General features: G+C 41.5%; 1 protein-coding gene across 1 annotated transcript in view; it reads left to right on the plus strand.

The window, feature by feature from the left end:
* The window catches only part of LOC309848690 (uncharacterized protein), a 43307-nt gene that overhangs the window by 4049 nt on the left and 12900 nt on the right, over window positions 1-26358 (plus strand). Inside the window, exons 2-3 of the mRNA XM_082700655.1 lie at window positions 553-667; window positions 1920-1995. Of these exons, the coding sequence (XP_082556781.1) occupies window positions 582-667; window positions 1920-1995 (162 nt within the window). The 5' untranslated portion in view covers window positions 553-581. The remainder of the gene's footprint in view (window positions 1-552; window positions 668-1919; window positions 1996-26358) is intronic.

Genomic DNA, 26358 nt, shown 5'->3' on the forward strand with positions numbered 1-26358 from the left:
TATTACCTACTTAATAGCTTAATTCTAAGGACTATATGGGTAGATAGATAGATATAGATATAACATTTAGCACAGTACTTTGTATATAGTAGGTGCTCAATAAATGGTAGTGATTACTATAATCAACATCATCTCTCACTATCCAATTCCAGAAGATGCCACTGGTGCTGTACCCAGACTACCTTTGCCAGTCACTGCACCCATACCCCAGCTCTGGAAATTGAATGCTAACAGCTCACAGTTGCCCCCTTCTCCAGAGAATTGCCCTCCACCTTTCAGTGTGTTCACCAAACAAGGCTGTGTTCACCCAGGCAGTTATGGCCCCTGCTCCCAAGAGACAGCTCACAGCCAATCACTAACTCATAGGAGAAACAGAGTTAGCCTTAGCCTTAAAATGGCACCAATCCTAAAGCTCATAGTAATCAAATTGCAGCTTGTGCCAAGCTGGGCTCACATGTTGGCATTTCCCCTGCCTTTTTCTGCTCCTCTCCCTCCTGTTCTCCAGAGAGCATGTCCTAAATAAATCACTTAGACAAGACTCCTTGTCCTCAGCTCTGCTTCTAGGGTATCCAGCTTAAGACATGGTTACTTGGAGACAGCTCCACTTCCTTGTCTCTGCAATAACGAGCTGTTTTGCTCATTGTGGTTCTGCTATTCAGATCCTCAGGTAAGTCATACGATGCTCGGAGCCAGAAGACTAAAATGGCTTTGCTTCCCCAGCTGGCACCTGGCTCATCTACATCACACCTACCCAGAGAGGCTGAATGCTCTTTATCTGACATTTTGCCTAATTCTTCCCAGCCAAGTCTATTCAACTAGCTTGGCTTGCTTTTTAAACCAAATAATCACACCTATGACTGCCAAACTCGAATTTCAGGGAAAACATTCATTCATCTCTCTGTCCATCCATCCATCCATCTGTCCATCCATCCATCCATCTGTCCATCCATCCATCCAACAGTTACGGAGTGTTGTCCAAGTAGCCAGGCATTGTGCTAGGGATGTGGCTATTCAGAGGCTATTCAGATAAGATAGAGCACCTGCCCTCCACGAACTCATTCTGGAGGAGGACACGGAGAAGCAAACAGGCCATTGTAAATGAAGTTCATGATCCATGCTCTAATATGATGCCAGGAGAACACAGAGAAGCTCCTATATCAGGCTGAAGGTTTGAAATGCTTGGTTTTTTATTGTGGTTGACCCCCACACAAATAAATAGAATGGATATCTCCTAGAACACTGCAAACCAGAGTGGTTACTTCAAAGAATAAGGTGTTACAAAGTAGAAGTGTAGTTTTAAGCACAAAGAATGGTTGCCTAGTGATGGGCAAAATAACAAGATATAAATGCAAAGGACTCTGCCTGCTGTGTTATTATGGCCAGAGCTCTGCTCCCACTCAAATGTTCACTTCCTGGGGGCCCAAAGAAAGGGGAGCTGAATTGCAGAAACCGTGGGACTGGCTAGATCCATGGTAATCAAAACCAAGTTCTCCCACTGGCTTTCCACCACCGTAATGACTGATGGCCCACGGGCATAGTTAGGAAACAGGGGTCTCATTGCATGAATGTCTTATTGCTTATTCCTCCCCTGTCATTCATCAATCTACTCCTGTAAGACATGCAGAGGTGATAGCATAACTATGGGCCTAGGAATGGTAATTGTTCTATGTTGATATTAGTGTGGCTGGTGCTAATGCAAAAATAATTACTACTCTGTGCCTTTATGGCCATTTTCATTGCCCTCTGGTGTTTATGTACTTTTTTGGCTATAGATGGTAATGACATAATGCATGGTGGCTATTATTGCTTTAGCTATACAACTGGGGCGGGGGGTGGCGGTCAGAAAGGAGGAGGTGTTCGGGAAGGGCTGGGACTTGATTATTTATTTTCTTGAGAATTTTTTTTTTCTGTCTTTGCAGGGAGTTCTCTTTGGTTGTAAGATTAAGTCCTAAGAATACCAGTGATTTGGTGATCAAGAACCCCAAGAGCTTATGCGTAAGTCAGCGCTTCCCATGATTATGTGCCGAAGTCTGAAAGATAAGAAGTGGTCCTTATCTGAAAGATAAGAAGTGAGAGGGGCACTAAGTTCTAAGCCTGGCAGTTGGTTCAGATTCCTCCATTTCTCATATTCTCCTGTGTAATCTCCTTATTGGCTATAGAATAAAATAAAAACTTTCTGAGATGCTTCAGAGATCTAATTGCTGCCCACCTTTCTAACTTCATCTCCTTTCCCATTCCTTTGACATTCCCAATAGCCTGGGTATGACTCATGGCTCTTCCCCAGATCCATCATGCTTTCTCACATGCTGCCCTTGCTCCCTGGAATGCCCTCATCCCTCAGAGCCTAGTTCATCAGAGAGCCGCCCCTGACTCTGCCAGGCAAACACGATCATGTCTTTCCTGTGCACAGGGTGTTCTCTCTAATGCAGAGGAACAACCGCACTGTCTTGTAATGGTGTATTGGTTCACCTGCTTCCCCACAAGGGGTAAAATTCTAGAGGTTCGTGAGGTTTTTCTTTCTGTAATTTCCAGTGGCTGGCAAAGTGTCAGGCATATAGAGATTATTTAATATGTGCTGGAATAAAGGCATAAAGTGGGTTTCCTCCTTGTGGGTTAGGTTCTTCTGGATTAAAATAACGGATAAATCAATTATACTTTATAAGGATCATATGAGATGTTTTCATCAACATATAGTCACAGTTCCATAATCACATTTGTTAGAAGGCCAGTTTCCCCTTTTCCACGGGCCTCAAATATGCTGCTCCCTCCGCTTAGAACGCTCTTACCTTCTCTTCATGTAATTCTAGCTTAAATATCTATTTCTTAAAGAAACTGACTGAGCACCTTTCCAAATGCTATCACTGTAGTCTATGTCCCCTGTTATAAATTCCCCTGGCATCTAAATGCTGTTTTCCATTTTATTTCTACAGATTATAATTAGAAAATATTTGTTTAATTATTTGTTTAGCATTTGTCTTATCTGCAAAATATTAAGCTCCTTGAATGCAGGAGCTGTATTTGTTGTATTCACCACTGTGTTCCCAGGCCTGTTATATTGTCTTGCCTATAGAGCATATACAATAAATATTCCAAATAAGGAACTGAAGAAGTCCCTAAAGCAAGACAACTTCTGTTATCTACTTTTATGCACACATGAAAAGGTTAAGTAACTATATTTCTTCTCAGAGATAAACTGAAGTATACGTTTTCTTACATAACATTTTAATGAACACATTGAAATTTCATCAATTTGGACTAAGAGGAATAGGGAGAAGAAAGGTTCTTCTAAATATGGAGTGAATTTCAACTTCAGGCTTATTCTTCCCGATCAGTTAAATTAACATCAACTGAATACCTACTTTGTGCTATGGAATGTCCTAGACTCAACCCAGGGTCTACGAACATGAAGACGACATGGCACCTGACAGAGATGCTTAATGCCCTTTGAGAAATGTCCTTCTGTAGATTTTATAAATGCACAGTCACTCTAAAAACAAATTGACAAATTGTTTCTTTAAATCATGTGGTCATCTCTGCCCGTTTCTGTGTGGAATATTCTTTCCTGCCCTGCCCATTTGGTTAATTATAATTTTTCTCTCTGATATCAAACCTTTTTAATAAGATCATACCCCTCCTTTCTTTCCCCAGAATCCTATGCTCTTAGCTCCTCCTCTGTGCTGCTCTCCTGGTCTCTCAGGGCCTCTCCCCGTAATGCTGTTCACTGCATCTTCCTCACTCCTTTACTCCTACTATTCCATTTGCATCTTCAGGACAGATACCATCATTTTACTCTGTCTCTAGCACAGTGACTGAGCCAGAGGAGATGTTCAATGATTCTTGTTGTTATAATGGGTATGTAAATGAATAAAACTAGTGTTTTTAATTAGAGATCCTGCAAGTCTATTTTTAATGGATTGTTTACAAGTAGGAATATTCACTCTACAGAGATCCAGACCCCCAAAGTTTCTCAGTCCTTTTCATTCAATCAAGTTAAAAACATCCCTTCATATATTCAAGATTCTGTAAGATTTAGCCATTTTAGCCAATGGTAACTTTAGCCAAGTTACCATTTTTGTGCATCAAAAACAACGGAACATCAGTCCTTCACATGTGTCAATCTAATACTTAGAAAATCCACTTGCTAACGATGGTGCCAAGGTGACCATCAAAGTGTCTATATTTAAATGTTCCAGATTCCAAATGAAAGAACTGTTTTCCTTATCTTGGTCTGGGTCTCCTTGGTTTATACCTTCAAAGCTATTCAGAAGAGTCTGCTAAGCCCACTGCTTCTTACATTCTCCCTGTCTAAGATTATAAATGGTGAGTGCTATGCAGAAATAATATTTTTAGGATCACTTATGAAAGGTTAGCATTTTATAGCCAATTAATAAAAGCCCAACACAAAGTAAATGTATATAAAGTAAAGTAGATGTACATTCTTTGAGAACTAAGAAGCACAGGAGGTATTATTTATATTATAAAGAAAATTACCAGTTGGTAGGGATGGAGGAGCTTGTGGGATGGTGGCTGGTGTAGTCCCTTCATTTCTGGAATGAGAGTCACACTGTTTGGCTATTGTCCCTGAGTCTTTAACTCCACTGCCCTGCTCCTGTCCTATGGGGCCAACACCCACAGGCCTGAGCTGCCCTCTGAACTGTCTAATCCACAGCTTCTAAGACTTTATTGCTCATGCTACCCTTACTCCATTTTCCAAGCAAATGGTGTCATTAGCTCCCAGCGTCTTGCCTCATCTCCTGTCGATGGGGTAATTACACTGCTAAAATCTCACAACCAATATTTCTCTACCAGGATTGCCCTAGGTTTCCCTCCTTAATAGAGACTGCATTTTTTTCTGGACACTCAGAATGTAATCTCAGGATGTTGACAGAGCACCAGAGACCCAAGCCCCAGCACCACCCCTATCTGTCAGATGTCATTTATGTACCTCTGTTTCCCAGCCCCAGAGAAGGGTGATTTTTGTCCCCACAAATAGGCCTGGACAGAAAAGGGGATGGGAACACAAGATCCTCTAAATCAGGTTCAAATGTCATCTAATATCCTCAAAACTTACCCTCCATTCAGTTCCCTCTTTATACTTCCTATTTCCCAGGTTTACTGGAAAGATGGAGGAGGAGAAGCCAGATGAGAGGGGTGAAGCCCAAGACCATGGGTATTTTTATTAGGCAAGAGTGAAGACTGGTCTGGACAAACAGAAGGTTATTGTGTTGTTCAAGGCCACCATAGCTATAGAAGCCAATGTCACTTTAGCAAGAACTCTGACCTGTTTCCCAGGGAGAACTGTTTGCTGCTTTCCCCTATAGGTATTATCCTTTCTTGTCCACCAGACAAATAAAACCTGGCTCCCACCTCACAGGGTTTAACCTTCAGTTTGAGTCCTTGATCTCCTCCCAGCTACTAGGTCCCACCTCCCTCTCAATCTTTTTTTTTCCTTGTTCTGTGACTCTTGCTGAATGAGGCACACATGGTTTGCAGTCACTGCAGTACACCTTGTGACTGTGAGGTAATTGGTTAATATTATCACCTTCTCAGAAAGTCTTCAAAATTATCATGAGGAAGCGAGGCAGTCCTCTCCTGGCAGGTGTCCGTGTGCTCAGATAAGAGGATTGCTACATTCCATTCCAACTCTGTCATTCAGCAGATCTTCCGTAGTGGGCAGGTCCATAGAAACAGAGGGATGTGACAGTCCAAAGCGCTCAGCTAAAACAGAATTCCAAACATAGAGCCTAGACTTGGGTTTCTAATCATCAGTCCCTACATAGTCTGTTCACAGTTAAGGGCTAGGTGTCCTCTCTTTTGTTTTCTTCCTCCTGCCCTTCAGTTTTAAGAGGCATCTTGTTGATGGTGACAAAAGTATTCACTATCAAAGAGAGAGCTCTTGTCACAAACCCATTTTGTCCGTTATAGCAGAAAGCACCAATACTGATATGAGTGACTTTATGAACTAGATCGGTGGGGTACAAACCTCAGCTCTGACCATTTTTAGCTTTTTAAACATGAATATGTTATTTAACTTTTCTATGCCTCAGTTTCTCATCTACAAAGTGACAATTTTCACAGAATGTAACTCGCAGGTCATTGTGAAGACTAAACATAACAGCACTTAGGAGAATGCCTGGCAAAAGCTGACCAAAAAATACATGTAATATTATTGATAGTAGTAGTAAAAATAATGTTTAATATTTGCCTCGGAAGAGTGTTTTCCCACGGTGTTTCTCCTACTTGAGAACTCAATGAACCCCCTGAATATTTCCCTGGACCCTCTGAGCTTTCTGGACCCGAGACGCGTGTAGCGGACAGTGTCCCACATTGGCGGGCAGAGACCCGGGGCTTTGCGAGGCTGCGCACATACTACATTCACCAACAACCTACTACAGGCCAGTCCTTGCGCCAGATTCTTCTCCAGCTAGTTTATGTAATCCTCACACCAGTTTCAGAAGGCGGCTATTACTTTCCCCGCTTTGCAGATGAGGAAGCGAGTTCAGAACAGTTTAACCACGGAGCCAACGTTACCAAGCCCCAAACACGGTTCTGTCCAGAACCACTGTTAAAATCCGAGCACGTGCTTCTAAGGGACAAGTCCCTCAACCTCTGGGGCCCTTACTTCTCCTGCCTGTAAAGCGGACCTGTCTGTTGTGTCATCTCAACGGGGTCAGAATCCCATGAGAAAGAGTTTATGCAAGTCGGTTGTAGGCCGTGAAACATAAGCAAGAATCGGAACCAGGATTATAAACACAAAGAAGCACCTGGTAGAACCAGCCGGAGACGCCAAGGCCTGGGGAGACTTCGGATCCCGCCTCCAGGCCGGACCCAGTGGGCGGGCGCTCGATTGAGTGGCAGGGGCATAGGCCAATAGGCTGCGGAAAGCGGCGGGGTGGGGCTGTCCCCAGGCCGCGCTCGGCCTTGTGGGAGGGCAAGCGGGCCCGGGGGCTCTTCGCTGTGTGTATCCCCGCGGAGCGCTCGCTGGTGCGGCGTCTGTGGGGTTTTATCAAACATCCAGCCGCTCGCAGCCGGCGCTGAGAGGCCTGGCCCCGGTGTGAGGAGACGGGCGAAATCTCGTTAGCGAGGACAGCGGGCTGCTGGCAAAGTCACGACGTGGTGCAAGTGGCCTCAGCTGGCCCTTGGGCTCTGGAATCCGGGTGTCTGGGCAATTAGTGGTTGTGATAAAGACCCAAGGGACCCCGGGCCTTCTGCTTCCTCTGTCATTCCTGAATGTTCCAGCCCCTCCTGGGAGCTAGGGAAGGCTGGGGAAGGAGCAGGGATGATTTTCCTACCAGAAACGCAGTTGCAGTCACCCTAGAAGGAGAAATCCGGGAACCGCAGGATCTGGGGCAAGGAGGACACCTTGGTTCTCACATTTGGATATGATCCAGTCACTTTGCTTCTTAAAGCTGCCACCTTTCTCTGGTGTGCTTTTAATCGCCATGATTCTGACTGGATTCCCTGCTGCAGGATGTGCCCTTACTGCCAGCACCCCTCCCCTGGGGCGGGGGTGGCTCACCGTGTTTGGTGTTAAATAGTCAGGACAGTCCCCCGTATAAAACCCTTCTGTGATTTCCCGTTGCCCTCAGGACAAAGGCCTGATGCTGAGCGTAGCTTTCAGGGCAGTAGAGATTCTGGTCTCCTGCCCCAGCCTCATCTGCAGATATTTTTCATCCCTTTTCCCGAGTTAAGGGTGTGTGAGATTAATAAACGAATGAGTTATTGCTTAAACTTTCAGCAGTATCGCCAGAAGTGAAATCCTCCATAATTTGAAAACTCATTGTGTTCAGTAGTCACCTGAGTTGGAGAAGTCAGTTCTGCCCTGGGATCCAAGAAACCTCAGATCGAGTTCTTGCTCATCCGCTGATTTTATTGTGTAATCTGCCACGTTTCTTCCGGTCTCTGTTAATTTATTTGTAAAATCGGGCCAGTGAAGTAACGTTTCCTATTCTCTTAGTTTTACCTTTTCAAGGTACTTCAAAGATAAATCTAACATACATGGAAAACGATTATAAATTCACAGTATTTTAATATATGGCCATTATGCCAAGGTGCATTCCATTAATTTACTTTAAATCTTTTTCTGGGTCAAGTAGAATCTCTATTTTATATACATTGTGTAATACCTGAGGTTTATTTTTATATCACGTGGATTTAAAGGACCACACAGGTACCTTTTCCTATGGCTGGATCTGAGGAGCCAGCCTGACTTGTAAGCCTTGCCCACTTGTGCTCACTAGTTATTGTACTTAACAGAGAGACCTAGGGAGAAAGTAAGATGGAAGATGCTACCTAAGGAGTACTGCCTGGATAGAATAAAGGTGGCTCTGTCTTAGGGAACCCTTGAAAATTAATTCCTTTTGTGCCACGTATGATTGCCCTCAGAGGAATTGAATAGCGTGTAAAATATTAGAATGTGGGATGATGGGCTTTTGTAAGTCCCTGCTCATTCTATGTTCTTAATCACCTCATTGTTTCTGCCTTCAATCCTCTTTCCCAACCTGGGGTTCATCTCTCCTTTTCTTCCCCTAGCCTCCTAACATCTATCTTTCACTTAGCTAACTCTCAGGAGGTATAATAAACACTGAATGAATGAAGAAATGAAAGGGTGATGGATGGAAGAGGGGGGGGAATGCATGGATGGACACCAATGGGCATGAAGCCAGAAGATCTGGGTTCTTATATGGATCAGCACAACAAACTTACGAAGTAAGTAGAGCAGCAGTTATTGGTCGGTCCTATTTTACAAATGATGAAACTAAGGTTCAGAGAGTTACATGACTTTGCGGAGTACACACTGTTCAAAAGTGACAGAACTGACCTCAATTTTTACATTTTTTCTTCCCACAACATCATAATGCTTGAAGATAAGAAAGACTCAATTTCCTCATTTTAGCTGAGAACAAGCTGGGAACATTGATATGCATGTCTCCTTCACCTCCTCCTCCCCTAAGCAAGTGATTTCAGAGGCAAGCCAGTACTTACAGGCTAATTTTAGATAGGTCTGGAAAGTGACACCTGTTAGAACATGGTAAAGAAGAACTAGACATAATGAGGTTTCAGCCCATTTTTGCACCAACTTCTAATGGAAGATTGAGTACAATTCTCTACTTAAGAAAGGAAACTATTTCCATGGCAGAGGAGGAACTGAGGGAGAAAGAGAGAAAAAAAGATGATAAAAGCACATTTTCTCAGAATTGCTTCTCCAGATACACTGAGCAATTCAAAGGATATAGACAGTTCAGTGATGAGGAGTATGGCAGTGGGTGAGCTCTGAGAAATAGAATGACTGTTTAGGTCTCATCCAAGGGATGAGATAAATGAGAAATGGGCTTGAAAATGTTTCACTGAGCTCATGAGCCTGCTCTATTTCATTTACTGTGGCTCAAAACTCTTAATTTAGAATCTAAAATTAAACTTCCTGGGTTTTAAACCCCGGCTCCACCACTAAACTAGTTCTGTAATCATGAGTATTATTCTTTTCGCCTATTCTCATCTATAAAATGGGTATAATAATAATGAACACCTTCCTTGCAGGTTGCTGTGAGAACTAATGAATTTGTTTATACTAATACCCTTTGATCAGTGTCTGGCATATTGTAAATGTTATTGTCACTAACATCATTACAGCTGTCTCAATAATTGAAGCGAGGCATATACTTTAAGACTCTATTTTCAATTGCATCAAAAGTGGAGGAAAAAGTAATGGGGTCACCCAGAGCACTTTTATACATCTGGCCTTCCTCTCCATCTCCCATTTCCAATGTGCTGGAAATTCAAACTCAAGATGTTTATGGTAAGACATAAGGGTCCATATTTTGAAAAAGCATATCTAAAATGCTTTTTCTCATCTTAGACCTCAACCTAACATTCCATTGGAACCCCACTTTAAGGGACTTTTCTGGAGGATAAAAGATATTTTTACTGCACGAGGATTACCTGGGGAATATAAATGTGGGCAGGGCACGTACATGTTATTAAGCCCATCTCCCTAGCCAGATTAAAACCAACCCAATTTCGGATTCAAACTTCTGCATTATGATAAGCTAATGAGCCTGGCTCAGATTCACAGATGATATTGTCATGATGATCCTCTTTCTGGAGAAACTAAGCCCTGCTGATGTAAAGTTTGATCGTACAGTATTGTAGGCATTAGACTGCAACCAACATTTTTTTACTTACTGATCTATTTGGACATCCTTCCAGGTTCATGTATATGCAGCAAGCCTATTCTTTTTAATAGCTGCATAATATTCCACGGTATATAATTTCCGTGCTTTCTTCAGCCGTTCTCTATTGCAGGAAATGTGAATTGTCTGCTACTAGATATTAACCACCAAATATTATGCTGCAATTAATACCCTTGCGCGTACATCCTTACACAAATGGGCATTTTTTTCTTTCCTCTTAGGATAGAATCAGAAAATGTTGGTTGGATCAGAAAGTATGTACATTGTTAATTTTATTTTATTTTAAAGCTTTTATTTATTTGAGCTAGAGCAGGCAAGTGCACCAACACACAAGTGGGGGGAGGGGCATAGGGAGAAGGAGATTCCCGGCTAAGCAGGGAGCTGGAAGTGGGGCTCAATCCCAGAACTCAGAGATCGTGACCTGAGCTGAAGGCAGATGCTTAACCAACTGAGCCGCCCAGGTGCACCTACATGGTTAATCTTAAATGATATCACCAAAAAGATTGAAACATTTCACCATGCCCTTCCCACGAGCTTCTCTTGAGCATATTATGTGTACTGTGGGAAGGGGCGGGCTGACATGGGATACCTTCAGATAGATACAGCTGTGAGTATAACAAGACTATGATTCGTGGTCTGTGAGGTATTTTGGATTTTATGGGTCTGCTACAACCTTATCACATCACATGCCACCTTCCCTTTCTGACTATGACTGAGTCTGGTGTGGCTGAATTTACTGCCCACCATGCATAGCCACAAGCATCGATCTACTTTCCCTCCCTGTTCTTAGATTTTTGATATCTGCTTGAGGGAGAGAGAGAGTGGGTGGGAGTAGATACAAAAAAAGAAAGAGTGCAGGGGCAGATAAAAGGAATTGTGGGAGCGGAAAGTCAAGCTCAATCCAGAGACCACGGGAGAGAGGTCAGATGACAGGATAGAATCAATTTTCTTATTTTCATGCTCTCTTAGCTCAGAAACATTTTCAGCTTAATAGCCACTGACTTCGATAGAACCCTCCTGTAATCTACTACACATCCAATGGACTCCGTTGTCACACTTCATCAGCTGTGTTATAATTCCCAATAACTGGCACACAATTGATGTCCTATCCCTGAAAAGCTGGCCCCAAAATAAATGGCTTCAGAGGGTTTAATGAAAAATCGGAGGCGTTCTGAATGGATTCTGAAAGTATTCTAAGTCAGTACAAATCCTCCCTGGGATCCAATTTGACTGGTTCATTATCAGTTCTAGCTCCTGCATGCAAAAAGATGATAAACAACGTTGTAAAGATGTAGATGAGATTGGCTTTTGTGACCTAATGTTTCTGATGAAGAGAGAAGCACATGTTGTTAAAATGAGAAAAACACACACAGCCCACTGGCAACAGATTATTTTAAGCTTCATTTTGAATAGGAGTCATTTGTGATTTTATTACCTTGGAGACAAAGACCTGACTGCTTTTGCATTTTTATAGTGGCTTAATTAACCTTTGTGCACAGAGATCTGGTACACCTACTCCACAAACTGAAAGCCACTTAAAAAAAATTGAAAGCCACCAGCTATTTTTGATGGACTCAGACAGAGATTCTGCAGGGTATGTAGTGGTGAAAGCAGAAATTTCCAGGACCAGGCTCCAGGGGACAAGTCCCAGTGGGTGACTTAACGTCTCTGTGTCTCAGTTTCTTCTATTTGGAAAATGGGCTAATAGTAGTTCTACCTCTTTTCTTTTCTTTCTTTTTTTTTTTTTTTTCTTTTAAAGATTTTATTTATTTATTTATTTGACAGACAGAGATCACAAGTAGGCAGAGAGGCAGGCAGAGAGAGAAAGGAAAGCAGGCTTCCTGCTGAGCAGAAAGCCCCATGTGGGGCTCCATCCCAGTACCCTGGGATCATGACCTGAGCTGAAGGCAGTGGCTTAACCCACTGAGCCACCCAGGTGCCCCCTACCTCTTTTCTTTTAAGTAGCACTGAGAAGGACCAATAAATAACCAAATGTGAGCAGGGTGAATAACCAAATGCAAAGAGGGAAGTTTAATTAACCAATCTAGCTTCAGAGAACTCATTAGTAATCATTGGAGCTTGGCTATCACTTCAAGTTAAGAAATCTCTATGTAAGGTGTTGGAATGGACGGTGGTGTCTCTTGTCCCTGTTCATGGCCTTTGGAGACAGGCTGATCCGGGTTTAAAATCTTGCTCTGCTACTTAGTAGCTATGTGACCTTGGCTTCTTCACTTACCCATGGACATCAACAGGAGGACTGTCTGTGGCACAGTGCATACCCAATATAACGCAAGGGCTCAATGCACGGCTCCGTGTGACTGGTTGAAAACAAAGTAAAGATTTCATTTCTGTGGGACCGAGCTATCATTTCAAATGTAAAGGTGATCTAGCTTAGAGCTGAGGCCCTTGGATTCTGGACCTGATGACCTGGTCAACTCCCAGCTGTTCCATGTATGTTAGCTGTAACCTTGGGGAATTTGCTGACTTCTCTGTGCCTCCGTTTTCTTATCTGTAAGTGAGTGCAGTCCAGTGCACACCTCAAGGGCTGTGTGCCCCAGAGCACTCAAAAGGTGCCCTGTTCACAGTAAACACTAGTTAAGTGCTGGATGTTACTAGGCACTTCTGTGCCTACAGGTGGAGGAAAGATTGGGAATCAGGTAGACATTTGCTATATTTCTAAAACTAGAAGTCCCTACCATCTGCTTTTTCCTTCTAATTTCATTTCTTGCCTCTGAGAGCATTATGCAGAGAACATTCTGGTTAATCAAGAGCCAGACTTATCAGGACAGTCATGAATTGAGATTTCCTATGTAATGTGCACTGCTTTAGGAGACATATAAAAGGGCAGACCCAACTCTGTGGGAACTGAAAGTTACATCAAATGGGGGTCCTCTTGATGAAAAGGAACACAAAAATCACAAATACAAAAATGGGCACAAAAGTGAATATTTACTTACAATGAGAAAAGCAAGTACAACAAATCACCGGTTGAAGCTGGTCCTGCATGGGGTCAGTGGGGGGTGGGGTGGGGGGGGCGGGGGGTGCAAATGAAATGCGGATTGCGGGGGCTGACCTGTGCCCTGAATGACAGTCTAGGTGGTCAGAGCAGCAGCCACAGGAATGGCAGAGTGGATGACCACATTGACAGTCCTCTCCTGGAACAGAGGTCAATACAATTAAATCCACTAATCAATAAAGGTGATTTATTACCTGTAAACTAAAGGTAATTTATTTTCCTTTTCTAAAGACTTTGCAAATAGGGGTGCCTGAGGGACTCAAGTGGTTGAGCATCTGACTCTTGGTTTCAGCTCAGGTCATGATCTCAGGGTCTTGAGATTGTCCTCTGTTCTTTTTAAGTTCTTAGCCTTCATCTCAAAAAAGATTCTCCTTCAGCTCTTATCTGGTTGAAGAGGGCAGTCTGGAAGTGTGTACTCGGGGCACATCAAGACTGCAGTCCCTTCTCCTCTCATTTTTCTCATGTACTTGAGTTTTCAAGTGCTCTGTGGCTGGGAGAGAAAACATGTTTTTAAGAATTTACGCTGTAAGCCCTCTGCCCTCCATCACCCCCACCACACACACTGCTTCTCAATATTGTCTGGACAATTTTGGATAGATCGAGGATATTCTAGGAAGTATTATCCTATACCCACAACTACTGGGAAGGGGAAGAAATCTGTATCTCTTTCTCTTTTCTTTTTCACTGTCTTCCTCACCTATCTCCACATCCCCCTCCATTCCAAAATCCTACACAAATACCAAGTTAAGAAGTCACTTACTAATTAAGAGCTCTGAAATACCCCAAAGCATAAATAACTGATGGTGAAAGAATTTTGGATGCTGTGACAGGAAAGAGGAAGTCAATATGGGGGACTGCAGGAAGGATCAGCTTCCAGGCACTTGCCAAATGACTCAAAAGCCATGCCTGCCCACTTCTTTTATTCACCAGGTCATTGCTGCTCTTGGAGATAAGCTGATCCCTATATTGGGCAATGCAGAGGGTCATCTCTGCCAGGCGCAGTGAGGGTGACATGCCCACACCAGCCTGTCCACACGTCCTCTGCCAGAAGCTACAGCACATAGAGGAGGGTTGTGGATTCCAGCGTGGGTCATCCCAGAACTAATGCTTCCTAAAGTCCAGGATTCCTCTGAATGATTCAGGGACAAGCAGAGAGGTAGGAACAAATTTGACATCAGGTCCTTGATAATAAATGAGACTTGATTCTGCTGAGTGAGTCAGGTTTCCATCTTGTTAACAAGTAAATATAGTAGCCATTTATTCAAATAGTCATTCAACAAACAATTCTTTTTTTCCCCTAACATCTTAATTTTATTTTTTCAGTGTTCCAAGAATCATTGTTTATGCACCACACCCAGTGCTCCATGTAATACATGCCCTCCTTAATACCCACTCAACAAACAATTCTTAACACATGCTGGTATTTTATAGGTAAAAGCTACAAAGAAAAAGTTCACAAGCTTAATTATAAAAACATATAAGTATACTAGAAACAATATAGCATAGTGTGATAATTGCTATAATGGTAGATATATAGAACTTTAGGGAAGCCAAGAAATAAGAATGATTGTGTTTGTCTATATGTGCACATGTATGTAGGGGGTTCTGAACCAAAGCTGAGAAATGTGATTTTGTGTCATATGTAACGCAAGGATCCATGTGCCTCCTGACAGTATAGCCATTTTCCCCAGTAGGAACTAGCTTCCCCCTTCCCACTGTCTCATCAGGGTCACCTCCTAAGATACTTTCATAAATCAAGGTCACCCTAATGACTTCCTTTGAGATGCTTCTGCCCTATGTACAGAGAGGCAGCAGTCATGTTGTCATTGTTGTTAGAACATTTGTTTTTTACCCCCTTAAAGGTGAGAGGTGGAATAAAATTAAGTCTTATAGATCCGAGTCTCTTATGGAGCCCCCTTACCCAAGAAGGTTTGGAGCACCATATGGAGATGAGGAAGATAGGTCCCAGAGAGAGATGGCCCACTTGGGTTGAAGTTTCACGCATCTGTCAGTCAGGGGGAATGTCCTAGACAGATTCCTTGAATCCTACCTCCCTTAAGTACCACGGGTTTCATGTTTTCTCTTTTACCTCAAAGTTGTGATTCTAAGCCATGAAAGAAGCCCTGAAAGGACCAAAGTCTCCTTCAATCATGGCAGCCTCCAGCTTCTGTGTGAATGGTAGCACAGGCATGTGGACATGCCCTTTCTTTCCTTGCCAACACAGCCTACCCAAGTAACCCCCCACAATGCCTCTCATTCCAAATGTAGAATGAGAATCAGTGAACATAAACAAAAAAAGAAAAAGAAGAACTTGTTTTGGTTTAAATGATCTAAGCTATGTGAAAAAACAACTTTTATTTTTATTTTTATTTTTTTTTTTTAAGATTTTATTTATTTGTTTGACAGACAGAGATCACAAGTAGGCAGAGAGGCAGGCAGAGAGAGAGGAGGAAGCAGGCTCCCTGCTGAGCAGAGAGCCGCATGTGGGGCTCGATCCCAGGACCCTGGGATCATGACCTGAGCCGAAAGCAGAGGCTTTAACCCACTGAGCCACCCAGGCGCCCCTGAAAAAACAACTTTTAAATTTAAATAATTTTTTTTTAAATTTAGATCATCCATGATTTACGCTTTCTTGAATGCCTTCTAGTAATCTTTTCTTCCCTCCTGCTCTGAGAGATCATTTCTAGTCCATTCTGAGGGCCCCAGCAGCTCTCCCAGTTAGGTTCCACTATTTTACTGAGGCATCCACCCCTTTGCTTTCATTGTCCTCTCAAGGCAGATTGCTATGAAGCTTTCTTGCTGGTCAGAATCCCCCTCCCCAGAACTTGGCAAGAAGGGGCTCACCTCTGAGACAGTGGTTGCGTTCTGACATGGTAGTCCCCTCACTGCCTACCTGGAGACCATTACCACCGCCCCATAAGGCCAGGGACCACTCTACATTGAACAGGTAAGAGTGTCTGTGGTAGGACTTAGCATCTGGGCTGTACTTCGCCATCTAGAAAGATGAAGCAGAGCAGTCCTCAGCAGGAGGGCGCACATCCATGGAGACTCAGAATGTGTCAAATACGGCCTCTAAGGGAAAGGGGACAGGGAGATATGGAGAGCAAGGATGTTCTTGCTTGTGAGCTTTAGGAATTCGAGGGAATGCCAGTGTTGGGGAAATGAGTGCAAAGTAAGAATCCTAAGAACACCTGGATGGCCCAGTCGGTTAAGTGTCCGCCATTGGCTCAAGTCATGATCTTGTGGTCCTGGGATGGAGCCCCACATTCATCCGCTCTGCTCGGTGGGGAGCCTGCTTCTTCCTCTCCCTCTGTGATCTCTCTCTCTTGCTCTCCCTCAATTAAATAAATAAAATATTAAAAAAAGAAAAGAAAAAGCTAACAAGAGGCATGGAACCCAAACTTCTTAGACTGATAGGCAGCTACTTCCAACGTGAAGCCACCAGCCCTCATAGATTTCCCCTTTCCTGAACTCCTCTCACATTGTCCATCTTTATTACATGTTTTTGCCTTTACACCATACTCTGTCTTATGTGGCTTTCCAACTGTGGTTCCATGTAAATACATGATCTCGTCCCGAGAATATACACTCTTGGAGAGCAAGACCATGCCAAACAAGTGGTAAAAGGGATGAGTGAAACCAGCTTTAAAACTTGCATGTTTAAGAGACACAGTACAATTGAGTTGTATCATGTGAGAAAATAAATGATAAGTATTGTAAAAAAAAAAAAATACAACCAGCACTATAAAAAAAACATTCTTTATGTCATTTCCTGGTCCAGAAACTATTTTTTAAGGATTTTAATAATTTTTTTTTAAAGATTTATTTATTTGACAGAGAGAAATCACAAGTACACAGAAAGGCAGCCAGAGAGAGAGAGAGAGAGGGAAGCAAGCTCCCTGCTGAGCAGAGAGCCCGATGCGGGACTCAATCCCAGGACCCTGAGATCATGACCTGAGCCAAAGGCAGCGGCTTAATCCACTAAGCCACCCAGGCGCCCCGGATTTTAATAATTTTAAGTCCTAAACCTATATACAAGTAGAGAAAGTAGTTTAACCCCCATACAACCGTTACCCAGAGTCCTGAATTTTCAAGTTTTCACCATTCTTGTTTCATTCATTTCCTCCTCCTTTTCCCAGAGTAATTTAAAAATTTTAATCACAAATCCCAGGTATGTTACTTATCGCTATGTACTTCCATATGCATCTCTAAAACATATGAACATTTTCTTTCTTAACCACAGTGCTTTCATCAACCTGATTAGCACCAACTTAAAATTAACAACAATTCCTGGATATCATGTCAATTTCCTGATAGTTTCCAAAGAGTAAGCACATCATTTAAGAGGGCCTGTCTCTCAGCCTGTCAAGCTGGGAACTAACAAGAAATGAAAAACTAACAAGCATGAAAAACTTACCAAGGTCAATTCTTGTTTGGCCATATTAGCCAAGTCTGATGATCATAGTCGCCAGCTCAAGTAAGCCTGGCTCAGAGTCCAGGTTTCTGGAAAGGAGCCGGTGGGTCCCAGACAGCTAATGCAGTGTAGACATGTGGGTCCAGCATAGGGGCCATCTCTGGAGCGTGGAAGTGGGAATAGAATTCAAGGGGGTATCATAGCATTCAGGGGGGAAATTCAAAATTTCTTTCAACTCTAAATATGGACAACAAACCGCAGAAGTATTAGTATCTATGACTTTGTCACCAACAGAAAAGAAAATATTTTTAAAAAAGAAATGAAAATATTTTAATATTACATTACAGTTGTAGATTTCATCAAATATTGCAATGTTAATTTTTTCCCACCTCTAGATCTTGTTATATTCAATAAGAAAGCACATATGTTACTCTATCACAAATTTGGTTTATTTTGCCTTTTTATTATTTGATAGCTGCATTTTGATATACTTGGTTTCCTTTGTAGTCCCCAGCATTTTATTTTATACATTTTAAAACCCTGTTCTGTGAAGGAGTCCACAGGCTTCACCAGACAGCCAAAGGAACCCATGGCACAGAGAGAAAGATGAGGACACCCAGAAAGCCTGAGAGCAGGAATGCTGTGGGTGATGTTTAGGGGAGAAAAGGGAATTACCCTTTGACTGGTCCATCAGTTTTTTGACCTCTGAACATAATAACTAGGAATGAGATATTGCCCTCTCTAAGGATCCTGGAAGTGGCTGCCAAAGCCCTACGAAAGCCCATCTCCAAAACAACGTTTCTGCAATTCTGGTGTACGAGTGAGTCACAAACGTTGGCCAGCAATTCTGAAAGGATGCTCAAAGTCCTCTAGAGGCAGAGTACTATAAAAATCGAAAGTATTAATAGAATTCCTCCCACCTCAAGGCTGTGGCTCCTTCCAAGGCCCCGCAGGCACCGTGAGGGGCATCGGGCCAGGCTGCCTGTAGGGAGGACCAATGGAGACAGCTCTCAACTCACCCTCCCATGCCAGTACCGACTTGCTGTCGTGAATGGTGTAAGGGGGAGATGAAGTGATTTTCCAAAACTCCCTTTTCTGGGAAATGGGAGCAATGCCACTTGCCACCTACCTCACAGAGTTTTAAGTCCATCATCACAGTGTTATGTTAAATCCTAAGAGTGTCACATTATCCTAGCATGAAAAACTTACCAAGATTTGCTAAAGGCAGAGGATAAAAATAGCCAGCTATTGCTGGGACCACATGGAGCCATATTCTTTATCTGCAAATTCACCAGCCTTATTTGCTTCTCACTGGTTTGCAACTCTTAGCATTGCGCAGTGAATTGCATGTAACTGCCTTATACAGTAACCATATCTTTAAATTTTCCAAGCAGGGGAAAAAACTCTTTTGCAGTGGTTTTCACTTCCGATCGCCAGATCAATTTATCAGCCTTTGAATTTTACATTCACATCTGGTGTGACTTTTGGCAGGAGTGTGTTAACAACCATCAAACGTTGAAAACGGCTGGCAACCATTCACATTAGCTGGAAATGACCCAAACATCTGTCCATAGTAGAACACATTCAGTAATTTTTGGTGCATGCCTACAAGGGCATAGTATACAGCCGAGAGAATGAATGAACTATTGCTATTGGCAACCACATGTATTAATCTCTCAAATATATGGTTGAGGGAAAGAAGCCAGACAGGAAAGAATACACATTGAACGGTTCCATTTACAGAGTTTATGAATGTGGGTTTGTGACAAAGCAAGCCTGGAGCATTAGATGTTAGGGCACTGATTGTCTGTGGATAGCAAGTCACGACTTCTTAGAAGACATGAAGGGGTTTTGGGGAAGTTAGCACTAATTCTATTTCTTGACTTAAGTGTTAGCAACTGGGATGTATCCATTTCATGAAAATTTACTGACCTGTATGCTTATAATTTGTGTATTTTTCTGTGTGTAAATTTTAAACTTCAACAAGCAATTAGACTTTAAAAAAAGACATGAGGGGTGCCTGGGTAGCTCAGTGGGTTGTGGCCTCTGCCTTTGGCTCAGGTCATGTTCCCGAGGTACACAGGATTGAGCCCTGTGTCGGGGTCTCTGCTTGGTGGGAAGCCTGCTTCCTCCTCTCTCTCTGCCTACCTCTCTGCCCACTTGTGATCTGTCTGTCAAATAAATAAATGAAATCTTAAAAAAAAAAAAAAAGACATGAACAGGATCCACACCTCCCTCATTTTTTTTTAAATACACTGTCCTCCAGAACACATACTGTTTTTTAAAGAATTGGTGATTTTTTTAATTTAAAAAAATTTTTTTAAAGATTTTATTTAATTATTTGATAAAGACACAGCAAGAGAGGGAACACAAGCAGGGGGAGGGGGAGAGGGAGAAGCAGGCTTCCCGCTGAGCAGGGAGCCTGATGTTGGGGCTCGATCCCAGGACCCTGAGATCATGACCTGAGCCGAAGGCAGACACTTAATGACTGAGCCACCCAGGCGCCCTTAGAGAATTGGTGATATTTTAAAATAATGTTAAGAAATCTGAAATTATTAATTGGGGTTTTTGGTAATATGCCAATCACCAGAAAATGAGCTATCCTGCCCACCTCCCCAAGCTGAGTTATAATTCTTTCTACTGACATATTTGTTCATCTTAAATAATAGAGGCTGTGTTCTGTTCTAATGACTCGTTAAAGTGGCCTTACATAAAGTGAGCAATGACAAGGATGGCTTTCTGGGAAGCTTCTCCCCAAGAGGCAGGGGGGATGTGTACTTTTGCTCTGGCAAAGGCATCCAGCCACGTTGAGGCTGGGTATCCAGGGTACTGCGTGCAGCAGGAAAAAGGACACTTCTAATTGGTCAGCCCAGAGAAGGCTTTTTTCCTAATTGGTGGACCTAACTGGGTACCATTTTAGAAAGAGGACAAGGTGGGGATGCAGCCCAGCTTCTGTTCCCTACAGCACCCTTTCCTCTGCTCATCACTGTAGAAGCAGGGCACTGTCTCTCCCTCCCCTCAATTGTCCACCTTCTTCCTTGCCTGTCTTTACACAGGAAGCCGCTGGGAACATGTCTTTTCTTGTATGTTTCCCTTTCAACCCAACCCCCACTCCAGAGCAGAACTAAAGTACTTCACCGTTCGTTCAGCAGGGGAAAAAGGTGGGAGCCCTGTTTAGGAGTCCCTGACACACAGTCCCGATCCCAAGGCTCGGTGGGAGGGACTTAATAAAAACACTTGTTCAAAAAAGGATCTGCACGTTCTTGGTATTTCTTTTAGACCTTTTGCATTTCTGTCTTTCCCTTATTCGGGTTATTCTGATTATCAGTGTGGTACAGTGGACAGGGAGTGGGTATCAGTGTTCGAACAGATCTGATGCCAGACTCCTGCCAGTCACTTGTCACTTGTAAAGCCATGGGCGAGTCGCTTATCTCCCGTTCCAGTTTCCTCAACTGTAAAATAGGGATGATACTATCTTCGTCACAAGGATCTGGGGAGGATTATATAAACAAAATGTATGTGGCTCCTAGGATAATGTTTGCACATAGCATTGCACATTCATTTCTCCATTCATGCATTTGATAAACAGAATCCTGGGGAAGGATGTATTTGTGATCAATAAACGTAAAAAGGCTTTTCTGTTACAGGATTATAACAGAAATATATGCAGGGGTATCTATTTATCTACTCATCATTTACCTGTTCAGGCATCCACTCTTCTGTCTTTACATGTATGTGATTCTTCTAACTGTATCTGTTGTAATAATATCAAGAACTATGTATGTTTGCTATTATTATTAATGATGGTATTATAACTGTACATACAGAAAAACGTCTGCCTTAAAAGTTGTAACTATATACTCTGAGATGTTTACATTATAATTACTTCTGGGACATAAGATTTGAAGTGGGTTTTTCAGTTTCTTCTTTCAACTTTTCTATATTGTTTGAAATCTATAGGAGTAGCTAACATTTGCAAAAAAAAAGAAAAAAAACTAAAACACTAATGGTTTTATGAACTAAAAACTTGAAGGGGCACCTAGGTGGCTCAATGGGTTAAGCCTCTGCCTTCGGCTCAGGTCATGATCCCAGGACCCTGGGATTGAGCCCTGCATCGGACTGTGGGCACAGCGGGTAGCCTGCTTCCCCTTCTTTCTCTTCCTGCCTCTCTACCTACTTGTGATATCTCTCTGTCGAATACATAAATAAAATCTTTTAAAAAAATTTGAAAACGGAGACAAAATGGAAAAAATATTCAATGCCAAAACTGACATAAGAAATAGGAAACTGGAAGAAACCAACAAGTTTTTTTTAATTTTTAAAAATTTTTAAATAAACATATAATGTATTTTTATCCCCAGGGGTACAGGTCTGTGAATCGCCATGTTTACACACTTCACAGCACTCACCATAGCACATACCCTCCCCAATGTCCCCCCTGTCCCAACCCCCCCCCCCCCAGCAACCCTCAGTTTGTTTTGTGAGATTAAGAGTCACTTATGGTTTGTCTCCCTCCTGATCCCATCTTATTTCATTTATTCTTTTCCTACCCCCAAACCCCCCATGTTGCATCTCCACTTCCTCATATCAGGGAGATCATATGATAGTTGAGACCAACAAGTTTTAAAGAAATTAAATTACAATTGACAACTCCCCCTCTCAAAAAAGTGTATGCCCAAATGGTTTTTCGGGTGAGTTGTATCAAAATCTTGAGGAACAATAAATTTTTATCTGTATTTTAAGTTATTCCAGCAGAGACAAAAACCAAAAGCTGCAAGCTTATTTCATAAAATTGGTATTGATGAGATGAACTCAGTATAAAAGGAAAGAAAACTATGCCCCTTTCTCTTATGCAAGTAGATGAAAAATCTTCTCAAGTATTAGCTAATTGATCCCAAAGGTATGTTTTAAAATAATACAGCTTGTCTAATTAATGGTTCATCATCAGGGATTCTGCCAACACAATACAGAAAATTAATAGATTAAAATTTTAAGACTCATGATAATTTCAGTTGATACAGAAAAAGCATTCGACAAAGTCTTTACTTATTTATGATAAAAACTCTTAGCAAACTAAGAGTAGAAAATGATTTCTTTAATTCCCTTAAATGGATGATGGTTATATTCCAAAACCATTTTTACTTAATGGAAAAATTTTAAGGGCATTCCTGCTAAGACTGGAACAAGAGAAATATTGTCAGAAACCAATACATATTGCAACCAACAGTATAATATTAGAAGCCCTGCCAAACACTGAAGGAAGGAAGGAAAGAAAGAAAGAAAGAAAGAAAGAAAGAAAGAAAGAAAGAAAGAAAGAAAGAAAGAATTAGAAAGAAAGAAAGGCAACTATCAGTTTTTTGCATGTGACATTCTTACCTACTCAGAATAACCAATAGCATCAAGTAAACAGTAAGAACTTGATAGGTACATGATCAAATTATGAGAGCATTTCAACAGCAAACAACTAGAAAATGTTATTTAAAAAAAAATTTAAAAAGGAAGATACTATTCACATAGCAATAACTGAAAAATCTTGGGTAATTAGCCAAGAATACATACAGCCTCCTTGAGAAAACTTAAACGCTCTATACAGGACGTAGAAAAACCCAAGTAAACGAGGCACATTCTTTGTTCTTAACTCAGAAGGCTTAAAATTTAAAGATATCAACTTTCCCCACATTACCTAGCAAGTACATGTAATTGCACCAAAATTCCGGTTCAATCTTTGAGATACATGATAAATTTATTTAAAAATATGTCTGATGTTGAGACAATAGAGGACTTTTCAAACAAAAACTTCCAAAAAACATAAAGGATAAAATTGATTAGAGAATACATCAAAGTTAAGGATTCCTGTTAGAAACAGGAATATTAGAAACAGACTTCAAAATGGGAGAAGAGCCTTCACAATGTTTCAACTGAATAAGAGGTTCTTATCTAGAATATAAAATAAGATAAATAAGAAATAAAATTAAATCAATCAGCAAAAAAAAGGACAGTGACTTCAATAGAAAAATGGGCAAAGTTTATTAACAGGCAACAGATTCAGAACAACACATTCAGAAAGCTAACTCATCATGAGTAACTCAGCAAACTGACATAACGAAGAACTATAATTTTATACCCGTTTGCAAAAATTTCAAAAACTGAATTTCACTCTGTGTGGGCTGGATATGGGCTGACGTCCTGCTGGTTACTTAAGTAAGGACCAGCACAACCATTGGGAAGCACAACTTGTACTATTGAGGCAAAGTAAGAATGCCCGTGTAGCATAACCAGGAAGACTGAAAAGGGGGGAGGTAAGGAAATGAGAGTAAACAACAAGGTTCAGGTGATAGCACCCAAGAGAGAGAAAGAAGAAGGAGGAGAAGCTGGTGTGGGGATAAAGATGATGTCTTCCAATCTGGATCTGTTAAGAATTATGAATTTATGGGACACCTGATGGGAATAGTGGACACTCAATCAATATTAACTTCTTCCCCATCAAATAAATTTCCTTTTTCTTCTATATTTAGGGAAGATAGAATCTTATTTTGTAATTTTTTCAAACTTAAATTTTATTAGTTTTTATAGTTTAAGGACCAATATTTCTAATCACCCCTTGTCAATAACAAAAGAATGAATAGATAATACCTGATTTTCAGGTCATCAAAACTTTGAAGTTGTTGTTTGGAACTGAGCAGGAAAATATGCCTATTTTTTCCAAGTTGCCAAATGTCAATGTTCTTGAACATATTTTTTACTTATTTATTTTTTTAAAGATTTTATTTATGTTATTTTAGAGAGAGGAAGAGAGAGTGTGTGGGGGGAGGGGCAGAGGGAGAAGAAAATAATCTCAAGCAAACTCTAGGCCCAGCATGGAGACTGACACCAGGCTCAAACTCATGACCCTGAGTCAGGACTGAGCCAAAATCAGGAGTCAGATGCCCAACAAACTGCAACACCCAGGTGCCCTTCTTGGGCATACCCTTTAAAGTGAGGTAAAGAACACTTATGTCTCCATCAGAAAGGATGAACATCCCAACTTTTGTAGCAACATGGACGGGACTGGAAGAGATTATGCTGAGTGAAATAAGTCAAGCAGAGAGAGTCAATTATCATATGGTTTCACTTATTTGTGGAGCATAACAAATATCATGGAGGACAAGGGGTGTTAGAGAGGAGAAGGGAGTTGGGGTAAATTGGAAGGGGAGGTGAACCATGAGAGACTATGGACTCTGAAAAACAATCTGAAGGGTTTGAAGTGGCGAGGGGGTGGGAGGTTGGGGTACCAGGTGGTGGGTATTATAGAGGGCACGGATTGCATGGAGCACTGAGTGTGGTGAAAAAAATAATGAATACTGCTATGCTGAAAATAAATAAATTAATTAAAAAAAGATATATATATATATATATATATACAAGAACACTTAAGAAACATCATTTCAGAGGGGAAAGCTCATGTGTTTTGGTGCCAGAAAACCTAAATTCAAATACCAGCTCTACCACTAGCTAACCATGCACTTTTGGGGAAGATACTTAGCCTTTCAATAAATGGAACTAATAAAAATTACCTTTTGTAATCTTATTAGGGTTAAATAAAACCATATAGTTCAAGTATCAGACGCAGAGTAGATATGTCTCATGAAGGCTATTATTATTATTTTGTCATACTATTATAGACCCTTATCTTTAATTATCTTATTAATTATTTTTTGTTTTTCAGTAGGCTCCATGCCCAGCAGGGAGCCCAGTGTGGGGCTTGAACTCACAGCTCTGAGATCAAGACCTGAGCTGGGATCAAGAGTCGGATGCTTAACCAACTGAGCCACGTGGGTGTCCCTCAATTATCTTATTAGTCCTAAATTCACACAATAGCCTACATCACCACTGTCTAATAAGAATGTAATGCAAGCCACATATGTCGTTTAAAATTTTTAGTAGCCATATTAAGAAAAGAAACAGAAACAAGCTGAATTGGTTTTGGTAATCTGCTTTAACCCAAAATATACAAAATAGAAAGAAGTTCAACACGTGACCCATATGAAAATTATTAAGATATTTTACACTTTTATTTTTGTATCATTTTCAAAACCTGGTGTGTATTTTATTCATGAAACCTACTTCAATTTGCATGGGCCACATCTCAAGTGCATAAAAATTACATGTGACTTAGTGGCTACTACATTAAATAGGTCTCAATACTATGCTTTAAATCCTGCGTTCTTTGGATGCTGTCTTTAAAAAATCAATAAGTTCCTCTGTATCATTCTCAGACAGTAAGAATTTGTCTAACAAGCAGATTGGCATTTTTTTCCCCACCTCAGTCATTAGAAATGGAGATTCTTTGGAACAATCATGAGGCAGTTAGTACTTCTGGCAAGAGGTCGCCACGAATTCTCCCTCCTTTCCCTCCAGTGTCTGGAGCCAGGCTGAATGGGGCCTCAGAAGGATCCCTTGAACAAGCCAACAGAGCAGTTTTGGCTGCACTTTGAGGGGCTGCAGGTTTTGTGACTCTTCTCCTCAAGGTTCAGAATCTGAATTCTAAAACAGATCTTACTCCCTCCCAGACCTGGGAAGATCCAAACCGCAGTAGCCATGAAACAAATGGGAAGGAGGGAAGCAAATTTTCCCATTTGGGGCTTACTCACGTTCCATTGCAATCAAGCAGATCATTTGTTCTGTTTGGAATTAGCTTGGAATGAGACGGAGAAGAAATAAATACATATTATATAAGCTTATGGTAACCACAAACTGGA

This window comes from Mustela nivalis, assembly GCF_964662115.1.
Source record: "Mustela nivalis genome assembly, chromosome: 15".
Lineage (NCBI taxonomy): Eukaryota > Metazoa > Chordata > Mammalia > Carnivora > Mustelidae > Mustela > Mustela nivalis.